Source organism: Dicentrarchus labrax, unplaced genomic scaffold (genome assembly GCF_905237075.1).
Source record: "Dicentrarchus labrax unplaced genomic scaffold, dlabrax2021, whole genome shotgun sequence".
NCBI classification, from domain to species: Eukaryota; Metazoa; Chordata; class Actinopteri; family Moronidae; genus Dicentrarchus; species Dicentrarchus labrax.
Window position 1 is genome coordinate 9,221,847 of NW_026136706.1, and position 25,971 is coordinate 9,247,817.

General features: G+C 41.4%; 1 protein-coding gene across 5 annotated transcripts in view; it reads right to left on the reverse strand.

Annotated features, from left to right (window-relative positions):
* The window catches only part of myo1b (myosin IB), a 58,927-nt gene that overhangs the window by 8,217 nt on the left and 24,739 nt on the right, over positions 1-25,971 (reverse strand). For 3 of the 5 annotated variants that reach the window (XM_051404550.1, XM_051404553.1, XM_051404551.1), the window contains exons 4-22: positions 23,355-23,449; positions 20,208-20,312; positions 18,795-18,841; positions 16,727-16,790; positions 14,519-14,617; positions 13,348-13,451; positions 11,678-11,825; positions 10,610-10,728; positions 9,894-9,980; positions 9,727-9,792; positions 6,382-6,486; positions 4,562-4,624; positions 4,182-4,382; positions 3,678-3,904; positions 3,131-3,331; positions 1,996-2,089; positions 940-1,089; positions 756-824; positions 548-634 (exon numbers count right to left, since the gene is read on the reverse strand). In XM_051404550.1, the coding sequence (XP_051260510.1) occupies positions 548-634; positions 756-824; positions 940-1,089; positions 1,996-2,089; positions 3,131-3,331; positions 3,678-3,904; positions 4,182-4,382; positions 4,562-4,624; positions 6,382-6,486; positions 9,727-9,792; positions 9,894-9,980; positions 10,610-10,728; positions 11,678-11,825; positions 13,348-13,451; positions 14,519-14,617; positions 16,727-16,790; positions 18,795-18,841; positions 20,208-20,312; positions 23,355-23,449 (2,131 nt within the window). Of the gene's footprint in view, positions 1-69; positions 157-547; positions 635-755; positions 825-939; positions 1,090-1,995; positions 2,090-3,130; positions 3,332-3,677; positions 3,905-4,181; positions 4,383-4,561; positions 4,625-6,381; positions 6,487-9,726; positions 9,793-9,893; positions 9,981-10,609; positions 10,729-11,677; positions 11,826-13,347; positions 13,452-14,518; positions 14,618-16,726; positions 16,791-18,794; positions 18,842-20,207; positions 20,313-23,354; positions 23,450-25,971 lie in introns of all 5 variants that reach the window. The other 2 variants (XM_051404549.1, XM_051404548.1) reach the window with 1 other exon arrangement.

Below are 25,971 nucleotides of genomic sequence, written 5' to 3' on the forward strand. Positions count from 1 at the left end.
GACGGGACACAGTGAACAGGGATGACAAGACAGCTGGGACAGAGACACGCTACGGCTGGGTTGAAATACCTTGGTTCCCTGCCAGTATGCCCAAATTACTGTCACAGCATGTTTATTCCGCGCTTCTTGTTTTAGACGTCTCAGCTCCATCCGAGCCTGACGGGATGCGGTGGGCGTTAGGTAAGACAGGTTGAAGACGTGAGAAGGAAAAGAATTAAGAAAGGAAAGTGAAAGAGGAGTAGGGGGGGAAAGAAAAAAAAAAGAGAAGTGGCAGTTGTGTGATCAGCAAAAGAAGCAGGATTCAAAGGGAAACAGCAGCAATAACACCAAGAATAGCTTTGTTAAAGAACAGAATTTTTGTACTACTGTTGGGCCATTACGCAGGAACACTGCATAAGGTGTTTAAGGCGAGACTGTTACAACTTCAAGAACAGGATTTTTTTTCCCAACACAATGATTAAAAAGGCTGTATCAAACCCAGGTTGACACTCCATTGAGGTAAACACTTCACTCTCTGATATCTCTTTGCACTTTAATGCATCAGTACCTGGGTGCCGTGCCAGAATGCCGAGATGGTGGTCACTGCCTCTTCACATCTCTTCTGATATTTCAGCTCTCTCAGGAGTTTGCGGGCCTGGTGTAAATATAACAAGCAAACACTTTAATGTTTTGTTTTTTTCTGTCATGATTTATGCATGTCTGCCTGCTACGTTTTAAAACGTCTAAACAGATTGAATTCACAGGAAGGTGCACACCTGCCATCCTCTGGTGTAGGACTGCACCACTGTGGTGGCGCTCTTGATCTGCTGGTATTTCTTTTTTTGCTGTGAGATGGAAAGAGCAAACATAGGGAAATTAACAACACTAAATGCATCCTTGCTTTTCGCTTTATTTTGCTTTAAGTGTGATTTTGAGCACATTTCCTCAAAAAAGCCTCACCGCATATCGGCGGTACCATGCTGCCACAACTATCTGACTCTTTTTCAATAGCAGGAACTGGCTGCGGCACTTCCAGCCACGGTAGATCTTCTGAATGAGTGTGGCCAGGTCTTGCAGGCATTGCCTCCTCCTTTCCTCTAAGAAGAAAAGCTGTGGGGAAAAGGAGAGAATTTACTGCATAAGATTTCCTTCTTGGACTTGCAGCAAGATAATAAAAAATGACCAATGTGAATCAACTGATCTTCATCAGAGATTTGGGTACAGCATTTTATGGTCCTGCTGTAAGTGACTGCAATTTGTTCATCTGTAGGCATCCAGAGTATCTGGGTTCTTTTGATATTACTGCTTTGCATACACATTGGAAAACACAATTTCTCAATAAGCTATTTTTATGCAACGCTATCTCACTGTTAATGTAAGGTGAGGTAGGGTAACTTATTTACATATCACATTTTACACATAAATACCCTGCTCAAAGAGCTTTACAAATTGCGCAACAACAGTAACAATTAAACTACAGCCATGGCTGCATTTTTATTAACAGACAAAAGAAAACATGGATTCAAGTTCACTCAACTAGACTATGTAGCTGGCTTGCAGCTGCAGATATATAAAGAGAGATAAGTTGATGAGATAGAAAAAGCAATTATAGAAGAAACAAATTCTCCCAGTATGAGATCATGTTATTCCAAGCTTTGTTTGGTCTTTTGCTGGGTGGGTAGAAAGTCCATTCAAACGCTGCAGGCTTCAGCAAATGAAGAGCCTACAAGCGCTGCGTAAAGAAGCTCATTTCCCATGTTAGAAGGGACAACTAAGTGAAACCATGTGTTTTCAGAATAGTGGTTGCATGCTAATTGCCAAAGTGGGGGCTCCAAGCGCAGCCCACCCTGCTTTACAAACATCTCACTGTGCGAAAACAGGGCAGCTGAGCACACTGGATTCAACCTTCAGATATTCAAACTCAGCTTGATCTACAAGAGTACACAGCAGATGTAAAACCTGGCTAGAAAACATATTTAAAAAGGGATGCAGGGGTGCTTTAGCTGTGTTTTCTACCGTTCTTGGGTTCCTGATGAAGATCTTGGAGCGGCCATAAGAGAACTCTTCTGTTGGGACCTGGAGGTCGGCCATCAGCACCTCCACTCCTTCCCTATGGGGAGCAAAAAGGGTCAGATGGGTTATCCAAAGCATACTTGACACTTCAAGTGGCTACAAACAACATGAGAGCAACTGTACAGAAGTAGAGTGAAGATTGGGGACAGATCAGCAAGCAGAAGAGAACAGCATCGAGGATGTAGAGTTTGAGAAACAGAGAGAAAGAATGATTAAAGAAGAAAAGAAACACATCTAGATAAAACATGTGGACGCAGGAAATAAGGAAACCACACAAAGCATTGAGGGATGGGTGAACAACAAGATACCAATGTGTGGTAGAGCAGATATGAATCAGTGCTTTTACCAGCACAGAAGATGAAACATGCAGGCCTGGCTCATATGGAACAGATGAGGCAGATAAGGATGAAATGTCTCAACATGTTGCTCAGGGAGGAAAAAGGCTGGTATGTGACAAGAACAATAAGAGGTGCTTCATGTAGTGTGTGCAAATGAAACTGAAACTGTGTGTGTACTGCATGTAATAATAATAATAATAATAATAATAATAATAATAATAATGAGGAAGGATAATAGCCACAAGGCAAGCCGCCACCAAAATTAAACTGTATTTTTATATATAAAAAACTAAACAAAAGCCTTTCCCTAAACGTACCGTGTTTATGTTTATCTTAGTTTTATATCTCTATAAATGTGTCAGTATGCTGGGTAAACTGTTGAGCTGATTATTTACTTCCTTTAAACCTTTGTATATCCTGAGAAAGTCATCCGAGTTCTTTTCCAGCAATAACCTGCCTTACATTCACACAGCTCCATACAATCACACCTGGGAGCTGACCACTCCGACTACAGTCTATTAGTGCTGGTCACAGTCCCTCCGCTGGGAGCAGTCTGAGTTACAATGCCTTAGTTAAAGACACATGAGAGTGTTTTTCAGTTTCTGCTCTCACATTTTCTCACAAAAACCTCAGGGATTTTATTTTTTTTTTAGCAACCTTCCAGTGACAAAATTCCTTTTCTCTACTCCCCTCACCTGTCCTACAATTAGCCACCGCTTCAGGATAAACACAGCCATTACCTGGCAGGCCCTCTCCAGTGGGGCCATGTCCGTTTGCAGAGCATTTTGTAGCGTTCCAGGCAGGGCTCGTAGGCCTGGCGGAAGGCGTAGCCTGCTCTCCTCACACGGACGTTTTCCATCAGGCCAAGGTAGCGCGCCTGATGGCCGACCAGAGACTCAGTGAAGATGTGAGATGCCTTCTTGTCATTGGGCTTGATGCACCTGGGAAGTAAGAAGAAGGTTGTTCACACCAAAGTTAGACAAATGCATGGAGCTGATACCTTTAAAAAACAATTCAAATATGGGCTGTTGTTGTTGTCCACCTTTATTATGAGAAACATGCATAAGTTAGACTGACAGCACTGCACTGTTTCTCCATGGGGGACCATTTACCTAAATTGATTCTGGAGAAACATTGTATCAGTATCAACTACAAAGGCTTTGGTGGACAGTCAATTTCCAAAGCAATTTGTTTAAGCAAAACAATGTTTAAAACATTTTTGCCAATCTCACACACAAAATCCTAAACTGGCAGGGTAATAACTGATATACTCTGACAGGACTTTACCGGATGTAGTTTGGGTTCTTGGTCTGTAGGTTCCTCATCAGTGTGCCCACTGAGGCTTTGAACTGGAATCCGGCAGTCGGTGGTCTCTTCAGGTTGACTTTGGCTGGGTTGCCCTCGGGAAAGAGCTGTTTGATGAGGCTGTGGGTGGCCTTGTACATGGCCTGTGACAGGTCCCGGTATAACAGGTCGTTGTTCTTGTCAACAAAGCCCTCAACACGGTACAGCACCTTGATATGAACAGGAAACACAGAAATTACTAAAACTGTATTTTCTATTTATAATGCAAAGAAGCACAGCTGAACAAAATGTCTAACTCCTCCCTTTTGTACTTTGTTTCAGTTTTTAATATCCTGAGTGCACATAAGAATTTAATTGTCTGACCAGATGATATTACTATCTATAATTGCATTTGTGTTTTCTGCACTCCCTTTACAGCATTGTTAAACATCTTGCATTTTATCTACAAATCCCTTATTGTTCTGAACACAGACTCGTGTCCAGTACCTTGCCGGCGTAGTGCTGGATGCGGAAGCAATTGTGTGGCAGGCTGTGGTCGGTGAGGAACTTTGAATTCTTGCTGAGGCGACTCTCAAAGTGCTGGTGTTCGGCACAGATTGTGTTCAGTTTGTCCAGGAAGGTCTCGTCGGTGACCGTCCCCGGCCTCAGGCACTCCTCGTCCAACATAGCCAAGATTCCATTTTGGTGCTGGACATAAAAAAATAAATTACCAATCATAGTATCAAAGTGTTCAATACTGAAAGTTAGATCTAATATTAGTCTTTGTTACTGGCCTCTTGCCACTGTTTTTTGATCGATAAAAACACTGCTACAAAAAGCAGTCAGACTTGAATGTGGAATTGGTTTGTGGTGGAGAACTGACTCACATTCTCAATGAGGTCGCAGATAATGGCATTATTGAAATATTCAATGTTGGTCCACTCGATGCCCTGTAACAAAAGAAATGAAGGTCAAAGGGACAATAGCTTTTCTATCTTTTACCAGAGCTAACAAGACATTTTTAAACACGTCAACTGGACTCTCACAGAATTAAGAGGCTGATAAAATAACACCCTTGAACCTGCCTGCGTTCCACACCTGCTCACTTGAAAGAAAGAGTCACCTAATCAGTGCTGTTCTCAAGTACAGACTTACATATTAGACATAACTGACAATACTAGTTGCAGTGCAAAGAATAACACAGTATGTCTGCCTTCCATTTTTATTAAACCTCAAACACACAGTAAAGATTGTTATTTGTCTGTTCTGTTTTTCCCTGAATATGAAACAGGGAGATATTTGTTATCTGCAGTTAATAGCAGCTAATTGTCATGTGTATTCCCTGGTTCCTCTTAAGTTTGGGACAACTTTTTCTTGTTGTATATTAGCATAATCTCCTAGTGTCAATAGTGTCTCTCTACTTAAAGAGTAAATGGAAACGCAGACAAAGCATTTCTTGTATTTGTCATTTGAAGTCAACAATGTTTAACACAGAAAAAAAGTTCAATGTATGCATCTTGAATGTGTCTCTAAATCTCATCTAAAACCTCAAGTGTTACTTTGTTATAAACTGAGGTTATACTACGGCTAGACACTTTAATATCACTACCACTTAATGTTTGCATGGTGCATTTGGGCCTGATGAGAACAAATGTTCTGGAAAACACTAAATGGGCGAGGTCCCTTTAAAATTACAGTTCTTATTCCTTATTTAAGCTTTGATCATGAACCTAAGTGCAGCTCTTACAAATTATTAAAATCAGCCTAAATGTTGGTACATTAATCTTCATGGCCATATTTGTCCTCGCTGGGTTGATGCTATGTTCACCAAGGCATGCTCTCCTGCTCTGTCTCTACCTCAGTCTTTCCATGATGTGAGTGGGGACATAACACAAAAGCCCTTCAGGAGAGGAGAAGGAAAACATTCTCCATCTTACCCTCTATAAAAATCCACTTTGCCGACATGTAATTCACAGCTACTAATGGGTGGGGGAGCCCAGCTTCGGTTGATGTAAGCGATGTGACAGATATTTTGAGTGGGAGGGCACAAAGAAGGTGTGGCTTAAACAGACGGGTGACTGGCCAAATTCCTGATTGGTGGTCCTCCCTCCTTTCCCCCAGCGCTGTGGTATTTTCCCATGCAGTATACTGGATAGAGGCCAGGAGTGGAATATCATTGGTGGGTCTGTTAGTAGGGAAGGGGTGTGGGGGTCACCACTGCAGCACTCACATACATAGAGCTTTGAAAACAAACAGAGCTTAAAAGGCCCCACAACGGGGGGAGTGTTTACTCTCGCTGTAGTGAGGGATCACTTCCGTCCCCAAGACTCCACAGAGAGGGGGGAGACGGGTAGAGAATAAACCCGGAGCATGATGGACGACGGAGACGGGCATAGGAGGCGTAAATGAAGTAGAAATGCGTTTGGGTCAAGGGCAAGAATGTAGGTTTCGCTGAAATAGCACGAGAGGTTAAAGAGATGAGTGACGTGACCAGGTTGGGATCGTGCTTTGGGGGGCTTTGCGATGATGAACTGTCAACACAACAAATTGAGCGCGGACATGTTGAATGATGCAGATGTACAGTTGCAGGCCAGAGTGTTTCCAGTGCTACAAGCTAGGATTGATGGGGAATTTATCCCACTACCAGTGTGCTCATGAGTACATAGATTATGTGTGTGTAGTATGTTGTGTGAGTATACTGACGTACCTCTCTGACATACTCCTCCTGCTCCTCGCGGAGGGTCAGCTCGATGAAGATCTGCTGCAGCTTCTCGTTGCAGTAGTTGATGATGAACTGCTCAAAGCTGTTGTCCTGTGTGGGCAGAAAAAAAACATTCAGTACCAGCTATTGTCAACATTTTAATACATATATGAAAGAGCCTGTTAATTCATTATCGTTCTACGTTATTGTCAGTGAAATGGCTTTTTTCACTGCAAAATTGGAAATGTGTTAAGTTTCTGCTGTTCTTCACAAACCACTATGGTTACGAAATGCTTTATCAACACTGTTCCTCACACTGAACCTTCCTGCCCCATTCTCAAATATCATTAAAGCTCCAACTGCCTTTTTTCTTATCTGTAAACATTCATAAGCATAGCCGTCTCTTTCGCCATTTCCATCTATTTCCTGCAGTGATTTATTAAACAGGATGGTCGTACCAATGTGTACTGATGAGGAGAGCTTACACTATTGTTTAGACACATTTTGCTTGAGCTTCTCTGGAATTTACATTTAGTGTCAGATCTGGAGCAGGAGTTAAATTTAATCTGAGGACAACATCCAGAGCTATGCAATTAGTCAACAAAAAAAATCATTTTCAAAACCTGCAAACCTTTCTTCTGACTACTTAAAATGATCTCATCTGACAGCGTACAAATAAAACTTTTTTGAGCTTTGGGGAGTAGGGTTTGGGGTCATACATCGGCTATTATACAGGTCACCTTGAACAAACTATAACCTGCAGCTCACTTCTTCCACTCAACAATTTCCTACCTCATAACTTTAACAACCATCACTGAGCAAACACTTCAATCTGGAGGGTGGTACCATTAAATCATGATGATACACCCTTATCAGAACAAGTTCCCGCAAACCATGATTTCATTAAACATTAAACTTATATCAAAAGCCGTAACCATTTTTACTCCTTGCATTTCTCAATTATTATTGTTGTCAATTATGACCTCTGAGTGGTGAGTCATGCTTCTTGGCAGATGGCCTTATTGTATGCTGGGTTAGGTTAACATTAATTTGCTAAGGACACAACAGTGGTTAGGGTAGCATGTTTAGTCTAAGAGCTCAGAGTGAAGGAAGCTGCAAGGTTTCTCAGTGACCAGGAAACAGAACACACAGCCATAAGGGGATCAGTTATTAATCTTAAGACTTCATTTCCTTATACTGAGAAACCAAAAGGTCAACTTCACCCCTAACAAACACTCACACACACACGCACACACACACTCAATAGCATGTCTACACCCAAGTGGCAGCAGACACCAGACTGAAATGTAGCACAGTAAATTATTTCAGCTGCAACTGTGCTGTTTTATGAAAAGTGGTTTATAGCAGCTTGAGGAAGAAACCATCTAAAAACTATGTGTGAAGTTAATGGTCTCCTCGCTCAAGAGGTGTTGATTCACTTGCCCCAAGGTAAGGGAAAGACCTTGCGTTTAATATTAAACGTAACTAAAGTTCAGTGGAGCATTGGCATACATACATATACACATATTTACCAAATCTTTCCTGAATATTAAGGCAGTAAAATTGTCATTATAAACTTAAACCTCATTATTAATTTAATATACATTTAGTTTGTTAAATTTCCACTAGACCACCAAAACATCTCAAAGCATCAGCCTAATCTGTATTTGTTCAAGGAATATTCAGCATTTGTGGTTATTTGCTTTCTTTAAAAAGAGTTAGAGCATTGTAGATGTCATGAAGCTACACTTAGGAGACTGTTAGCTTAGCTTAGCTTAGCATACAAAACTGAAAGCAAGAACAAACGGCTAGCATGACCCTGTCCAAAGGTTACGAGGGCCTCAAAAGCTCACCAAGTGTTAAATGATAAAAACCTACGTGTGAAAACGTCACACCGTGGCTTTACAGGGAGTTTATGTGCGAGACCATTTCATGACTGGGTGCTAGTAGCCGTTTCTCCCCGTTTCCACTCTTTATGCTAAGCTAAGCTGTAGCTTCATATTTATCACACAGACAAGAGAGAGCGGTATCAATCATCCCATCTAACTCTTAGAAAGAAAGGGACTAAGCGCAAGTCCCAAAATAGTCAACTATTTCTTTAAACTAATGTCTTTTATAACCAGAAAGCACAGACATTCAACACAGCAGCAACACACTCCAGTTTATTAAGTACACCTAGCTAGAAGAAATGCAGTCTCATACAACAACCCTGCGATAAATCCCTCCGTCTAACTGTAGTGAGTCAACAACAGCATTGTTAATATAAATGGTGAGGATAAAATATTTGAATTTTAATATAAAGGCATAAACTACAGCCTCCAAAATGACCATACAACTTGAATAAACACCTCTCTAAAAGCTGAACATTATACAGTAAGCATTATGAATGTAAGGTTTATTGCAGGGATGTTGTATTAAACTGCATTAGTTTTAGCTAGCTGTAGCGAATAAACTGGCAACTCAGTGTTATGCCATTCTTCATTCTAACGATGCAAAGGAATCCTTTAGCATCTTTTCAGCCGAGCGGCTGTGCTGCACACCGAGAGCTCTGAATTGTCTTTAATGAGGAGCTGAATTAAGTCGGAAAGGGTTTAGATCACTGCATGCACACTGGCACAGCAAACAGGCCGGTGCAGGTGTTACTTACTCCATCCTGGTGACTCAGACACAACACAACGGTCAGAGGAGAGGAAGGACTTGAGAGTGAGTGGGATGAACAAGCAAGGATTATGAAAACAGAAACATTTGGGGGTGGTGTGACCGAAGGCATCAAGCAACAAGGCAAGGACATTTATTTAATCACCATATACAGTGCACTGAAACTCTGTCTCGCATGTGTTAGCATGCACATACTAATTTACATGCACCTTCATGGCCAAATGGCTGGTCCCTATGTTATTAACATAATGGAAAAAATGCAATCCCTACTGGTGCTGTACTATGTAATGTTGCTGAGGTATCAAAGACATTCTGTTTACTGTGCAATATCTTCGACAGGGAAGCCATAACATGAATATGATGTGTTGAGAAAGTGCGTTTCCTGTGTGTTGAGCAGTTCCTTAATGTTGTGGCCATTTTTCTCCTGTGAAATGCTGATTTAAGTGTTGAAATCACATAAAAAAAAAACTATTTCACCCCAGGGAGGAATAAAGCCGAACTAATCTGAACTGAATGTGGTTTTATCAGCCCTAAGTTACTGTTGATAAGCTCCTCGCAGGTACCAAAACACGCACGTAAAAACAGCCTGGGGCCAAATCCTTTTCAAATGTAATAAAATGTTTGGGTGGTCAGATTCTGACCTTGTGGCTAATCAGAACGAGGAGAGTGGGTTTGATCTGCCATTTTCCTTACCTCAAATATCTCAAACCCATAGATGTCGAGCACACCCATGACCTTGTGGCGAGTTTTAGCTTGTGCCTGCGGGGAGACAATATTGTCAACATCAGAAATACATTATGACTGATGTACTGGTTAAATCAACTGAAAAACAATAAAATATAATCAGGTACATTACTTACTTTAATGCTTTCATTGATCCTGGTAACTAGCCAGCTAAACAGACGACTGTAGAGATTTTTGGCAAGGGCGTCTCGGGCATAGTAGGCCTGTGAATAAACACATAACACTGGTACATGAGTGCATTTTCACTACATCTCTGTACACCCAAAATATCCGTCTTTGAAGAAATCCCGAAAGCTAATACTTGAATTTCCAACATGTCAAAAATGTACAAACAGAAAAACAACCTTTGCTTGTACAAACGTACACTGAATCATCAAAACTTTAGCTGAAAAGATTCAAGGACAACACTAAAACAGGCCAACATTATTTCTTCTGAGGCCAGTTTAATTCTCTCTCTTCTCTTCCTCTTTTGCTTTTGGACACAGAGGGCCCATGTTTGCAGCATCCACGTTACATGAACAGTCTCAAGTGAACTCACTAACCCCTACAATATGACCTACATTTGAATTTCCAGGAGGAGTTCGGCTTATCTATAATGGAGAGGTTTTTCATTTAGCATTGAGATGGATGAGAGTCGGCAGCCAGAGGAGCAAGTCAGGGGGAAGAAATGGCTCTTTATCTTTTTATGCACTGCGAGAGTGTGTGCGCGCGTGTGTTTGTGTGTGTGTGTGTGTGTGTGTGTGTGTTAATGTCAATAACAACTAGGACAGATATGCATTGGTATTTAACTGGTGCAAGACAGATTAAGCGAGTTAAGCGATCAAACTCTGACCTGGGCCACATTCAGGGTAGTGGACACTTTCTCCATCTTAGCCTCCACTGTGCGGTAGCTGAACGCTCTTTCCAACACTGTCTGTTCGATCCCCAGTAACTCACACATCTCCTTCAAATCTGCAAACATGTACAAAAACACTGACAGTAAACAAACCACTTCTACAGGATCAAAGGATATAAATCCAAACCCTCTGATCATTATTCTTATTTTATATATTTTGTTGCAGAAAACATAAAGCTGGTAGATCAAGTAAGTGACAATGATAAAAGATCATCAAAGAAGATGGCAATGTGTGTTTGTTTTTGAAGATCTAGATCGCCAGCTGTATATTCCACTGATAGAAAACATTGTTGGGACACTGTGATGCTTTACAGTTACTTTATTGTAATTTCAAACCTCTTGTAATCATATGCTGAAAAAATAAACATCAAATAATAATTTCTTCTTTATCTCAATTAATTGTAATAAAGTATACGATTGCTTTAAGAGTTAAAGCAAAACATTCACCTGTGTTAATATCTATGGACTTTATGGAATATGTAATCAGTATCACACTGATAGAAATGGAAGACGTTACCTTGAAAAATAAGAGCATAAGACACGAGCAACGTGTTGCAATATGATTGCAACAAGCCAGTGATGCATGTGGAAAAAAAGAGATGTGCCTTTTTTCAGCAAAAGTGGCACTAAGATGGATCATGCCACGGCCATGGAGGGAAATATGTAAATGCAATATTTGCCTAAAGAGAACAGCTGTGGGTGTAATAACACAAACAGCTTTTGCCACGCATATCATAAAACACAAATATGTATTTGGTGAGGGCGACTGCTGAAGAGATTAAAGCCGCCAATAGGGGGCAGTGGCTCAACATCAGGCCAATTGTGGGTTAAAAATATTCACAAGAAATGAGCAGAATTAAAATCGGATCAAATGAACACAATTATTCAGCTCGTCCGATATTTATCCAATTATAACTAAACAGCCAGGTGGCTCAGGTGTTCACAACTACATCATTCAAATTAAAGTGGAATGAGTTATTAAAAGGTCTCATCCATCACACTAACCATTTTTGTCTTTAATGCGGCTCTCGTCTGAGCCGTTACAGCGTGACTCTGGCTTGAACTCTATATTGCCGAGCTTCAGCACGGCCGCCACCAGCTCCAGCACCGACTGCACCTCGTCCTCCATGAAGCCCACGATCTGCATGGCATTCTGGGAGGGACAAACAGGAATAGGTCACAGATTAATTACCATTTTGGATCAAACATGGAGACGGGGTTGCAAAAGGGAGCTAAGCCATAAATTAATTGTAATGTGATGTCTATGGTTGTGCAAACAAACCAGTTCAGTAACAAGATGTTACTATTGCAGCCTGTCAGCACTGTAACTGGTGATGTCATGATAGTAAATTTTACAAACAAGGCTATGCACGTTGAATACAAATGTCAGCAAGCACAAATGGTTTTATATCACCGATCAGAGTTGTATTCATGCACACAGGAATAGCTAAATAATACATTTGAGATTGAAAGATTGAACAAGGCGGTAAGCTGTGCCAACCAGATCACCATGTCTTTTAAAACTTTAATAGTTTCTTCAGACTGATGTCTCTATTTTGAGGGACTCCGTGTTAAAAATAAGAGAGTATTTGATTTACAAATTCACATTTGTCAAGAAAAAAGGCGACAAGCAAAAGCCCTCAAAACACATCAAATCAATCTATCTTTATAATCTGCAAAACACCCAGTTGAACACATCTTGAACAGAATCATGTTCGCTGTGGTACTGACGTAATTTCATATTTGTTGAAATCAAACCAAGTCAAAAATTCTAAATGTAAAACTAAACATTAAACTAAATGAAGGGAACAAAGTGTGGCTGTCTTTGGCTTTATGACAGACAAGGCCACGTGGGGGGACTCATTGTTTAGAGGGAATGTCCTCTTGTGTTTCCGGTGGTGAAATGCAGCTGTATGGGGAATACTGTGAAAATTCAATGTGAGAGGTGATGAGAAGCAGGATGTGAAATGCAAGGAAACAAGTCGAGTAGGATGTGACATAGCAGACTGCAAAGGCCTTTACAGTAGCTGAGTAGTGCATGCTGGAGCAGGACTGATAACAACTGAGCGCTGTAGAAATAGTCTCTGTACTGTAGACACAACATTATGTACAGGATAAGAAGCGGTGGCAGACAACACACAGACAAGATCTTGCATGATTGTAGACAAACTTGTTTAAACAAAAGGAAGCACCGGGCTTTCCCCAAAGAAATGCTGCTGCCACTGTGTTGTTACAAGCTGAACCACTGTTCTTGTCAAAGGCTGCACACGGAATTTTCCTGGGTTTAATAAATGCAAACCTTAGTAGTTCAGGTTTTAGTTGACTTTCAAATTCAGGTTCGCTTCAAAGTTCATCTGGTTATGCAAGAGGCGGTAGAGAGTCTGGTGTGGAGTGCTTTCACAATCCAGAAGACTGACTTTTATCATGTGCACTCTGTTAGTTTTGTTATGTCCAGGAGATAAGGAGGAATCAGACCGCCTCTACCCTCTGTACAGGATTTAGCTTAACGTGGCATGATGCAACAAAGGAAAATCGGTGCTGAACGCTACTGGAATGTGGTGCTGTTTGTGATGAGTGCGTGTTCTTCTTTGGTCTGGTTTTTGTTTCAGTTCACTTGTTCAAAATTAAGGTAAAGTGCAATATTATTCAGACAAATATGTGTGTGCGCTACTCACTCTGACTGTCCTGAAGTTGGCCGCATCATCCAGCCCATTGACTGCAGCAGAGTCCAGGCTCAGGTAGTTGTATTTGCTGAAGTCCCGCTCCAGCTTCAGCTTCTCTGTGACACACAAACCATGTGGTTGCTATTTAAACTATATATTTGTTTAAATTAGGTTGGATACAGGCAATTTAAGCCTCATTTACATTAAATGGAAGTCACGCAACTACACACTCACAGCTGGAGGTGCCTGATAAAAAAAAAGAAAAAAGAAACCTGCATTCTTCAAAGAACATCTAGAAAAAGAATCCCTTGAAGGTGCAAAGGTTAAAATGTGCAACACCGAGACCTTAATACAAATTTGTCCAACCTTCAGGCCTGTGTCACTCCAAACATAATTTCTACATGGGCTTTTACTGCTGTGAACATTATTCTGGGAGATCAAATGGCCCTCTTAAAAGCCCCCCTATCTAGTAGCAAAGAAATCTATTCCTCTCGTGGGCGCATGTGTCGGATTTCATTAGTGGTCACATTAGCTACAGCTGAATCAAGCCCCTCTGATGTGTGTGCACTAGAGTCAGCGACCATTACATTGTTCTCCTGTGTTCAGGACATAAAACAATGCCCTCCTTCCACAGAAAAAAAGCAAATAGGGGGAACAGGTTTCACGGCTACTCTTTGTTCTCTGCACTGTTTGTTAGGCAGGAAGATTGGGTCATTAATGCTTCAGCCATGTGTCTGTGCAGCTGCAAGCTTGCTGGGAAATATTCATGCTAAATCTTAACAAAAGGAATGGCATGCTGGTGCTTCCAGGTGACAGAGGTCAACATAAATATATATAAAAAAAATCTAAATCCTGAAATATGGGAACACAAACTCCATGCTCATGTTAACCATCCCAACCATCTCCATCAATGGCGAGTCTAGTTTCCTCTGAACAAGACTGCTTGCCAGCTACTCTTACGTTTGGAATAATTTCTATTCATGGGATATACACATACCTGCTCACAGGATGTAATGAATCAGACAAGTACGCTAAACATATAACAACCCCAGTTTTGGCTGAGAAGGGTGGATTGAAATTTTTCAGTATTACAAACTGCCATTTCTCTCAGATCCAGGGGCCCTTTATACTACAGGTCTACACTTACATTGATGCTCCCATTTCCAGCCTTTTTACAACTTACTGAGTGTGTCATCGGAGGCTCCAGACAAGAGCTGATAAAAGACGTGGAAGTTCCTCTCTCCTCTCGGCTGTTTCACCACACGTGACTTCTCCAGCAGATCTAAAAGAGTAAAGGACAACAAAAGGAAATAATGACATATGAGGACAAAAAGTCATTTCCTAACAATAGTCTTTGCAGGAAGTGTTTCTGTAGTGATTCACTGAGGTGTCCTTGAGTAGGAAATATGGGACTGACCTCCTGTAGTAAGTATTAAGGAAGCCCAACAGCTGTATGGAGCTCAGAGGTTCAAACTACTGTATGTTTTTTAGGTTGTCAAGGTGACTGAGTTGATTATTGGTAATTATTTGCACACACACGCACGCACGCACGCACGCACGCACGCACGCACGCACGCACGCACGCACGCACGCAACCGGAAGTGTACAAGGAATAAACCATGCAGGGATATCAAACGTCAGCCCTTTCTTCTGGGCTACTGACCAAGTGCAACAGTACCTGATTAAAAGGGGACCCATCATCTGCTCACCGCATTAGACTGAGTATGATTTAATTAAAGACCAACTGCAAAGCTCAGCATGTGAGGCGGCTTGAGATCCTCTCCACTGGCTGAATAATAGCATTCAGTTTGACTGCTTACAAAACATCTTATTTTAGGAGACTAAAGAGTTTATATTATACTGAAGTTGACATTTTAGGAAGAAGAAAAATATCCACATGAACTGCCATTTTAGCTACGATCAAATTTCAAGCCAAAGAAGAAAAAGAAAAGAAAAAAAGAAACTGCTCCTGGCTTTGTAAATCTTCAGACTTCACAAACTCTGACTCACCAGTCTGTGGGTGCTGAGAGGACAGAAGTGCCACTTTGCACTGCATCTGTGGATACACTGCAAGCACCTAACTAGAGAGCCCTACACACAGACCTGGGAGTTGTTGGAGTCAGTGGTGGATCAGGCTGAATTGTGAATCTGTGGCACCCACTGGCGATGAATCACATAAGTGACTCTATAAGAGCCAGCACATCAATAATACAAACATCCATGGCTGGCTGGCTGGCTAGCAGAAATACACAGCTGCGATCAAAGATGCAGATATATATATATATATATATATATATATATATATTTTAATATATCTGCTCCAGTTTCTTTTTACTTTTTTGTATAGTCTCTGATTCTTCTCATCCTAAAAGGGGACTGAAGTGAGCTTTAATGTCGTGTCCAGCCAAACCGTTTATCTCGTGGTTGCTTTTTTAGAGCCACGGCACATTTTCTGCAGTAAAGCATCCTGATAAGCATTTATTGCATGCTCTGTTCACAACATGTTCTCTTTCCCTGAGATAAACAAACACACATTAAAGCAGCAATGTGGGAACAATATCCTGTTATGTTATGATGGAAGGCTGTGGCAGTTTGGCTGCCAGAAAACTTCTTACCACTCTATCATTACCAAAGCTACTGAGAGTTGACTTTTCAAAAACACACAGCTATCTGATCTCAGTTGTAGGCATCACTGAGGGCTTGAAGGGTGTACAATTAGGGGGAAAATAATGAGCTGAGAGGTGAAGAGAAATCCATCCAAGCTTTCCCTGCAAGTACATCCTCATCCAATCTGTCTAGCCAGCCGGCCAGCTCTGTCTGAAGCAGTCACATGTCAGTGGCCCTTCTTCACAGACCGTGCCTTGTGTTGGACTAACTTGAGCCCACAGACAGAGGTTCATTTGTGTCTCGAGCCATCAGCTCCTCTCTTTGTTTCTGTGACCTCTGGTGGAGAAGTCAGCGCAGACAAAACAATTTGAACAGAGGCAAGAAAAAAAAAGAAAAAAACTGGGGGAAAAAAGAGCTGTGTCAGAGTCAGGGAGTGGAGGGGTGTGCTTTGTTCAGTGTGGAAATGAGATTGATAATGCTGAACTGAAACCAGTTTATAAAATGCACAACTGCACCTCAACAATAAAAAATAAATAAATTGAGCAGCCTCTTAAACTGCTCTTGAAGATAAAAAGCAGATACTTGTATGTTTAATTGAAGTTTTTAAATTGTGTTACAGGGAGAAAAAGCAATCAGTGTCAGGTTGATAAGGACACGAAGAAGAAGAAGAAAGGCATGTGACTAATATGATAAAGATTAAGGAAACATGATGTGTGTAATTCTGCATAAACATTTACATATATGTTTAATTTTAAAGGGCCTATTTTATCTCAATGCTACTCACAGTTGCTGATGACTCCACCCAGAGGATCTCCTTTGAAGTCGAACTCAATGTCCATGTACTTTCCCTGTGGATCAGTAACATACTAACAGTTAAAACTGAACTCATATCATGTTAATATACAGTGTTCACTGTGAGCTGGGCCCAAAACCCAGCTCATGAGTACAATTCAGTTCAGTGAGGCTCTTTGCACAACCCATTCAAGTTAAAATTACAGCAGCAGCTTCCAATCACAAACTACTATGAAATAACTGGCCTCCGTGGAGGGAGGGGAAAGCCCCCACGCCCCTCCCTGCCAAGTTCTTTCTACTGGAAGACTAAAACACCCCCCCCTCCCTTCTCTTTCTGTCTGAAACTTGGAAATTAGAACATAGAGTCCTGTGTGTTTGATTCCCTCCCCCCCCCCCGATGTATTAATAGCAGACATGTCCTCAGAACAGGCCAAACTCTACTGGTGAGTGGGCTCCAGCCAAACTCAATAAGTCCGCTGCACTCAGCAAAATGAGGTTGAGGTGACAGTTTGATTCATAGGTCTCTGGAAATGATGGAGCTCTGATGGACTGGTATCTAGTGGGGAGGCCTGAGGTCCTTGTCTAGAGGTTTATGCCAAGGTTGCCTAAATATAAACAGATCAGGGCCATAATCCTTTATAATACTCCCTGTTACAACTGCAAGTCCAAGCACTGGCATGTGTTTGTATGTACTAATGTCGGTGGATGACTGACTAATAGTGTGAAAAGGAAAGCTAAAATTGGGAGTGGAGCAATACTTTGGCAGTTCGCCTGCTAGCTGCTACTGGCTGGTATGACCAGTTTCCATTAAAAAAAAGCCCCTTCAATTGTATGGCACCTGGACAGTGTGTTGAAATTAGACTTTTAGATGTACTGGAAGTTCTTCAGATAAACTGAGTCACTTTTTGAATTTGCAGCTTAATAAACTAAGCTAAATATTTGAAAATTAACATGTAGAGAAGTAAGAGAATTGATAGGGAGTGATCTGATGTAACGTCATGTCTTAAAGGAGGAAACTGAAACAGGCTGCTGCTGCTGCTGCTGGATTGGGCCTCCCTGAAAGCTACCGAGCCAGAAAGTGTGAGAATGCCCTCATGGGAAAACAAAACACACCCGTCTCTTTTCATACTGCATGGAAATAATTTGTTCTCTGGATTTGTGTCTGTCTAAACAAATAGAGGTGCAGACACTGAATCATCTGTATGATGCTATCTCGGTCTTCCATACAGATAAGCATTCAATTTCTTCAGCTTAGTCATTCTCAAAACCACAGAAAGTTGTAAAGTTAATCATAAAAGCAAACTATCTGAAGCTCAACTAATGAACAAGCACTACTGTGTTCTGAGAAAAGAGTACAAAATAAAAAATGAGTGCAATCATACAGGCGTGTGTCTTTTTTTGGGGGGCAGGGGAAAAAAAACGATAGGTCAGTGTGCCTGGTATGCGCTGGCATTTGGCCACGCTCTGCAGTTGATGAACAGCAGCGCAGATCAAAGGCCACGTCCTGTATGCTGTATTGAGAGAGCATTTACAAAGCCCATTTAACATGTACGAATGCAATATATCAAGGGTGCAAGGGGTGCTTTAACTGACCAAGTGCGTGGGCTGGTGTAAGTAAAGATCCAATATATATCTTCACATTATATGGAAAAGATAGCAGAACACACATGTGACAAACGCTCCCCGCAAAAGGATGTTATTCCCTGTTTTTGTTTTCATTTGCAACCGTAGAACTACTGTAACATTGCGGACCCTATTTGTAGTCCAATTTAGCCAGAGCCAGACTGACGCAAGCAGACGAATGAGAAATCCACTGTGTAAAGAAATTAAAAGAAATTCAGAGAAGGACACAAAAGAAGGGAATTGAACACTCTGGGGCTTATTTTCAAGGAAAAGAGAAAAACATAGATGAAAGTGCCTGATTACGCACCATCTTGAATGAAGTCTGAATGAAAACATCCAAGCCATGCATCATTTTTAGCAAATCAGACCTTGTTAGAGAAGCAATCATATCATTAAAACAACACTAGCTGTTAATCAGTTCTGAAGGGGATACTTACAAATCTGGAAGAGTTGTCATTCCTCACTGTTTTGGCATTTCCAAAGGCTAAAAAGGAGGAAAAACATAATGAAACGTGATGAAACCATTGCAACCAATGCATTCATCGGCAAGTAAGTCATCGGGTAAAAAGTTATAGCCAATATATTAAACCTAATCAGAGCTTGTTTACAAATATTCCAAACATTATTAATGATCCTTAACATTGTGCCTCACTCCAGCAACCTGTCAATCATATTAGGGCAGGATGTTAAAGCCATTTGTACTGATGAATCCCCATAATTCTGCATGGATTAAGCAAAGAACCGGGGCTTTCCAGGCTTAGAAAGGACTGACCCTTGCAAAGTGCTTCAATATGTGGCAATGCTCATAAACAAGAACAAACATGATGTCCAAACAGTGTTGTAAAGTATGATTTTTACGTGTGCGAGTACATTTAATGAATCACAAAAATGTGTGCGTATGTAGGCTTTGGGCTATGTGCATAAATTTGCCTTTTACAACAGCATTTTTCCAATTCCAACTACTCTCAATTCACTTCACATTTCTAGATTAAAATGCTATTAATATGTCATGCATCACAGTGCTATTAGCTTAAGTACTTAACTGCTGATAACAGCTGATTAGCGCGTGTTAAAGTCTACCGTTAAGAAAGCATGGGAAATCGGAGCACGAAATCAAAAGGAATAGAGGGTGACAAAGAAATGGAAGAGTCACAGAGAGGAAGCATCACAGTACGAGTAGCACGATAAATGTGCTCCCCCCCTTTTTTTTTTTAAAGCATTTTAGCAATTAGATCGGCAGGAGCTAAACTCTTGCAGATGTGCAGGGTTTCTGCAGCGACTCAACCAGGGCATACAGCTTCATCATTCATGGGCATTTCCTGTCCGCTGCCCCCAATTAAAATACAGCTGTTCCTGTGCCAGCAGTGAGCTGTGGGAATGAGACAGTATGTATATGTGTGTGTGTGTGTGTGTGTGTGTGTGTGTGTGGTGTACTGTAGAGAAGTTGAGGAAATAAAAAGTGTGCTACACAGTATTTATAGGACCCCTAAAGTTATTTTACCGATCAATTTATTGGTCTGTGACAGCACAATTTCCATGTTTTTGTCATTGCTTACTTTTCATTTTCTAAAAGTTGTGTTTTTTGCAGTTGCTTACTACAAAATAGACAGCATCATTAACTCCATTGAAATACGAACTAGCCGTGATAAGTGGCTGGCTGCACATCATTTATTTGTCCCAAATTTTGGCAAAAGACAGCTGCTTTTCTCATCTTCTGCTTTTTGATTAGCCTTTGAAATGGGACAGCGTTGTCAACCTGTTATCACGGATTCAGCTTCTCAAATTGTGAACTTCAGAAGATCCAGCCCCTGAACTGGGAGGCAGCTCGAGTGTGAACGGTGCTCACTCACCCTCCAGCACGGGATTGGACTGCAGCAGCTGTTCCTTGACCTTATTCACCTCCTGGCCCTTCCCACACACCGCTGCCACATATGACATCACCAGCTTACTGGCCTCTGGAACACACACACACAGACAGACAGATAAATGTTAAGTCGAAGCCTTTGCTAGACATTACTGAAGAACAAGTGTGACGTGCCCACCCATCTCACCATTCCCCATAAAATTCCCCTTACCTCATCCCCCCTGACACCCATCGGGGCAGGGTGGGGATCACTCATTAGTCTGGGGTACAGAGCAGAGGAGGAGGCCTCATATTTGAGACCCACTTTGTTTAGTTAGATGGTGACTATTATTGCATCATGTTATCATCATTCAAATTATTAAGTTCTCTGGGAACCACGACCTGCCTGTTCATCCACTTCTCATGTTAGAACTGAAGCTGATTTGAAAGACTTAGAGAGTGCGCTGGGAGTGACGTGTGCTCCCAAAAAATGTTTTCTGGTTGAGAAACTGAACACAGGCTCAAAAGGGCATCTTGTGCTGTCTGAAACAAGTGACATGCCTTGTAGGATGACTGCTGGCATCAAGATCATCTCTCCTGTCCAGAGAGATGACAGTGACCCAGAACTGATGATGTGTGTGAAGTGCCAAGGAGGGATAGAAAAGAGCTCGACAGTAGTTGCTGGTACAGACTGCTGATGAGCCTGGCACACGAACTCCAGACATGCTCATACATTTAGGGAAGGTTGAAGAAGATCAAGAGTCACTGCTTTGCTGAGTAACAAGGTATGCACCGCTTTTATCTTCACATTTTTATCTCTCAGGGTAGCAAAATAAACTCTCTTGCAGAGAACAGGAATATGTTATGTCTCCTGTGCGCTATGCTGGCATCCGATAATAATAAATAATGTTTGTAACTCCTATAGAAGCCACAGCAAGACAACCCCCAGCCAGACATGAATGCCAATGACCCATATCGATGGGGTAGGCACATTTTCGATGGCCTTATTCCACTACAAAGCTTTGGGGGCCGATGAGATTAGCAAAATCCAAATTTATCTCCTTGGCTTGGCTGAACAGCCTCTTGGAGTGGGGTTTTTAATATCCATGAGAGGTTGAGAGGGCCCAAATAAAGGCTAGAAACATCAGGCAAAACATGATCTGTCGAACCCTACTGTGCTTTCCTTCGCTTTGTCCTGGGTCTGTCACTGCTTTGGACTATTGAAATTATCACGGTTATTCTGGAAAACTGACAGTCGTATACAGTGTTGACAGCAGCTTTTGTTAAAATGGTTGTGAGGCTTCATGGCTGTTGATGTTTGCTGCCAAAGTTCATGCTACAGAGAAAGTTCATGTCGTGAAATCTGAGCTCCAGCCAGAGATCAATGCACCGATAGTTCAAAACCATCAACAGCATGAAAATGGTAAGTTATATTATCAATACAGCAAAAGGGCACAGGGTACACATGTGCCGTGTTACTATTCATGCAACAAAGGCAGCAGCCCTATCTTTGTGAAAAATTCAAATTGAAGTAAGAATTGAACAGCCATACGGGGAATGGGACGTAAGTATAAGTTTTAACTTTTTGCCGTATGATATTAAAGACTTATATATTCCAACATAGAGACAATGCTGTCATAGTAGGCTTGAACGGTATCTATTTCATTTCACCACGGTGTATGATGGTACAAAACATGAAAGTTGAGCTGTTGGTGATAGAAGAAGTCATTGCATGTGACACTGTCTAACCTACAATGCTCTGTGCCTAATATGCAGCAATGCTTCTTAAACATGTATTGCTGAATCAAAAAAACATATGGCCCATAGCATAATGAATAGATAGGAAATAAGTACCCTTCTCCCGCCTTGCTGGAGAACTGGGTGACACTTGTTGCCACGGCAGATACTGGCACATCAGTGGGCTGAATGTAGATGATGTGCAAACCTATGTGATAGTTAATGTTGATATAATTATTTTTCCAATATTGCCCACCGCTTGATTAAAGCCACATGGCCAGTTTTAATTGGAACCAAATGGACATTGTAATTACAAATCACTCCCACACTGAGGTCTGTAAATCCAGTGTGGTTCATAACAATTTTCTGGGTTTGAAGCAGACAGTGGGATCCCCACCAACATCAAGTCCAGGCACTAGTACAGAACTATAAATGCTTATAGAGAGAAAAAGAAGCATTCGATAAAAGCAGGAATACTAGAATCAATGAGTCAATAAGCGCAAGGGTCGAGATTTATAGTTTTCAGTATGAATGTGCGTCTGTGTCTTTACTGTACAAAAGAGATCATTTGTGATTAGTTTGGTACTGATTTTTGCAGTTTGTGCTCTGCCAACTTAGTACGGCTATTACCTGCGACACAGCACTGCCAAGACCAGGAAATTCCATTCCTCCTGGGTTTCTGTAAGGTATGTGAAACTGCTCCAGAACACGGCCTCGCGATTATAAAAACCAACAGAAATAAAGGACGAGAGACACAGTTGCCTCTAGCATCAGCAGGCTACATTTAGTATTATAGTCAAACGCATAGTCTGCAACAAGCGTTTCAGTTTCTTAACAAGGAAATGTGGATGTTGACTGTAAGAGGAGTGTCAGCACTTGCTGTGACACTTCATGTACCAACATGTTCTCAAAACACTGGCACCAAGCTGCCTTTTAAAAAAGGGTAGATCTGATCTAAATCTGCACTGTGACTTTATACATAACAACCCTTATCTTAAAGCGGCCTTAAGAAATGAGTTTAGACTACACTTCACTAGTAACCTTTTGTTCAACACTACACACAAGAAGAGCTGAACAGACAAGAAGGCCTGATGGTACATTTGAACCCTCCAGGGATTTATTGACCAACTACTGGGTAACTTGTTTACTCTATTCTTGATCATTTAAGGGTTTTATTTTGCCTTGGCTTCTCATAAATTAATAAACTTTCATGTTCATGCTGGGAACAGATGCATTACTAATATCGGTAGCCTTAAGGTGTGTGTTTCTGCCAAGGACATCTGTATGAATATGTGTAACTGTGTATTTGAAACAGGTCGATGCTGGGCCAAAGCGTACATTGCCTGACATCGTGGGTCAAATTTCCTCTGGAATGAACAGACGTTGAGTTGAAAATAGTTAGCATTTGGCCACTCACCGGTTTTCCCAGCCCCACTCTCCCCTGTGATAAGGATGCACTGGTCCTTGTCCTGGTCCCTCAGTGAACGGTAGGCCTCATCTGCCAAAGCATAGCTGAAAGACAAAAAAGCACAAAGTCATAAGTCTTCACGGTAAAGTACATGCCCTCAGCTTACATGATATTGTTTTTTTCCAGGATATTTTGGGGGTGATGTAGAGATAGTTTAGAGAAACATGCTAGTGTGCCAGGCCGCATGGCGTCCATCCTAATCAATACCATGTGGCTTTATTGGAAATTAGGTCGCATCTGTAAGACAGCCACAGCAGCTTAATTTAGCTACACTGGCCGGTTCACATTTGGGATATGGCTTTGATAGTTGGAACACTGGCCATTTCCTACTCCTTTTCCTAAACTTGACTACTACACAAACGCTGCCAAAGCTCCTGCACTGAAAACAAAGAACATTTACATGCTTAATAGCCAATTTTTTCCTCATGGAAACTAATTGTCACATAATAACTTCAGGAGTTTTCCTGTTTCTTTAAAAAAAAAAAAAAAAACATGATTTGAACCAAATCTTATCTAATTATACCCTGGCAGGTGTTTGAATAATGCACTGAGAATGTGAAATAACCCTTGTGGATTATTGAATGATAAAAGAGGAATGCCTATTATAAAATGAAGCCTATTGTCATACATTCCAGGACAGTGATACAATGGGAAAGTAGGACTGATTACTGCAGTTTCACCCCCCACTGAATTCCAGAACAATATATTATTTGTTCTATATAGACAATCCTTTATGATGGTTTGAGAGAAGGGTGTGGATGGTGTGAGGGCAATATTACAATGACAACTTTTTATCTTGTGAGGCACAGTGGTCTATAATTTTAATGTGATACACCCACAAAGAAGTAACACTGAAGGGTGAGGCTGCAACAACAGCTTTTTTACAGCTTCCATTTGGCATGAAAACAGTCGTGTGCATTGCTGCAAGAACCTTGTTCTAACTTTCTCCTCCAGCAGGGCACGAGACTGCAAATTAGACTCTTCGCCTTTCTTCGCCCCCCAATACTTTGGCATTCATTACTCAGGAATTTTTTCCACAGCCAAGTCTAAGATTGGGTGAGTCTAAGAGAAGGTAAAGTGGATTCGACTGTACTCTAAGACCTCCACGATGAGCCCTGCAAGGTTTAAGGAGAGTCTTTTGAGTCCGTCTGTGCTCGTAGACCACCAAAGGAGGGAAACTGGGCTAAACTATTGTTCTGCCATGCTGAGGTGTCCTTGCACAAGTTGATGAATCCCTACCAGCTCTACAGGTGGGTTAAGTCTAAATAGAACTTCATGTTCTTAGCTTCAAAACCATCAAGGGCTTAATCTAACAGCTTTTTAAATCTCAAGCTAAGATCAACATCTTTAAGTTGTATGTTTCACATTGAGTACAGGGTAAATATAGCTTGAGGTAATTTTAGAGGAATGCATCAAAATAGTCTCTCCCTAGTGTCTAATTTGGGCCTTGCCTGGAGGGTGGGGGCACTCCAAGTCTCCCAGGTCTGACTAATACTATTAATCAAGTATTTATATGCACTAAGTGTACTAGACATGAATGCAGGAAGGAATGTCTGACATTTACAGATGCTGACAGAGGTTTTCAAGCAGCACTACCAATGGGCTTTATAGCTGGATCTGAAATGAGGTATCAAACTCTGAACACGGTTGCTGAGGTTACATCAACTTGTAGAAGCAATGTTGTCAGAATCGAGCAAACTGCACTTGGAAATGTATTGTGGCGCCAACCAGCAGGCTGAAGCACTGGTTAGGCAGGGTTCAAAGTGATTTCTAAAGGGAGATGTTCAGGCTGCATTTAAAGCTGTATGCTGAACGGTTATGCAGCATCATTTCAAATTTGATTATTATCTAGTCCAACTTCCACAAATACACCAAGACATGGAAAAAGCAGCTAATGCCTAAAAATGTCTAAATCTAATTTGGGGGGCAGCAACGAATGTATTAGTGGAGTCAATGCGGTGAGGAGCAGAACTTGTAGCATATAATCACACACTGAACTAACACTGACCTCCAATTTGAAAAGTAGCTGATTGCTAGTAAGAAGCCATGACTGAGAGGGGCCCAGAGATGGACAGCCAGATGAATGCATTCCAGGCCACAATACAAAGTTAAAGCTCAAGCTGGCTAATGGAGCTCAGGGTTCTGCACCATCACACATCATTCTGGACCAGAGCCCATGAAGCCCCACAACCAGTTATCTCCCTCATCAGGCCCAGTGTGGCCCTCCACCAACAGGCCCTCAGGAGAGGGGGTACACTAAATTCCTCATTCCTAAATTCATCATAATAAAAAACCCTTGGGGTAAAGCTGCAGTAGTTAGTTAATTCGGCTTGTCAAATTACTTAAAATGTGTACCCTGTGTGGGATTTTGAACGTTAGAGGGACTTTAGAGGGAAGCTTAAATGTTACATTTTTGGTGTCAGTTGTATCAAATAATTTTTTTTCCCCCCTGTCCATCAAAGCACAAGCCTTCCACTCAGAAATCCCCACCCCCACAATCTCGGATCACAGCCCAACCTTCCCTCTCCTGCACACAACCACGTTTGTATGGATGAGACTCGCCACA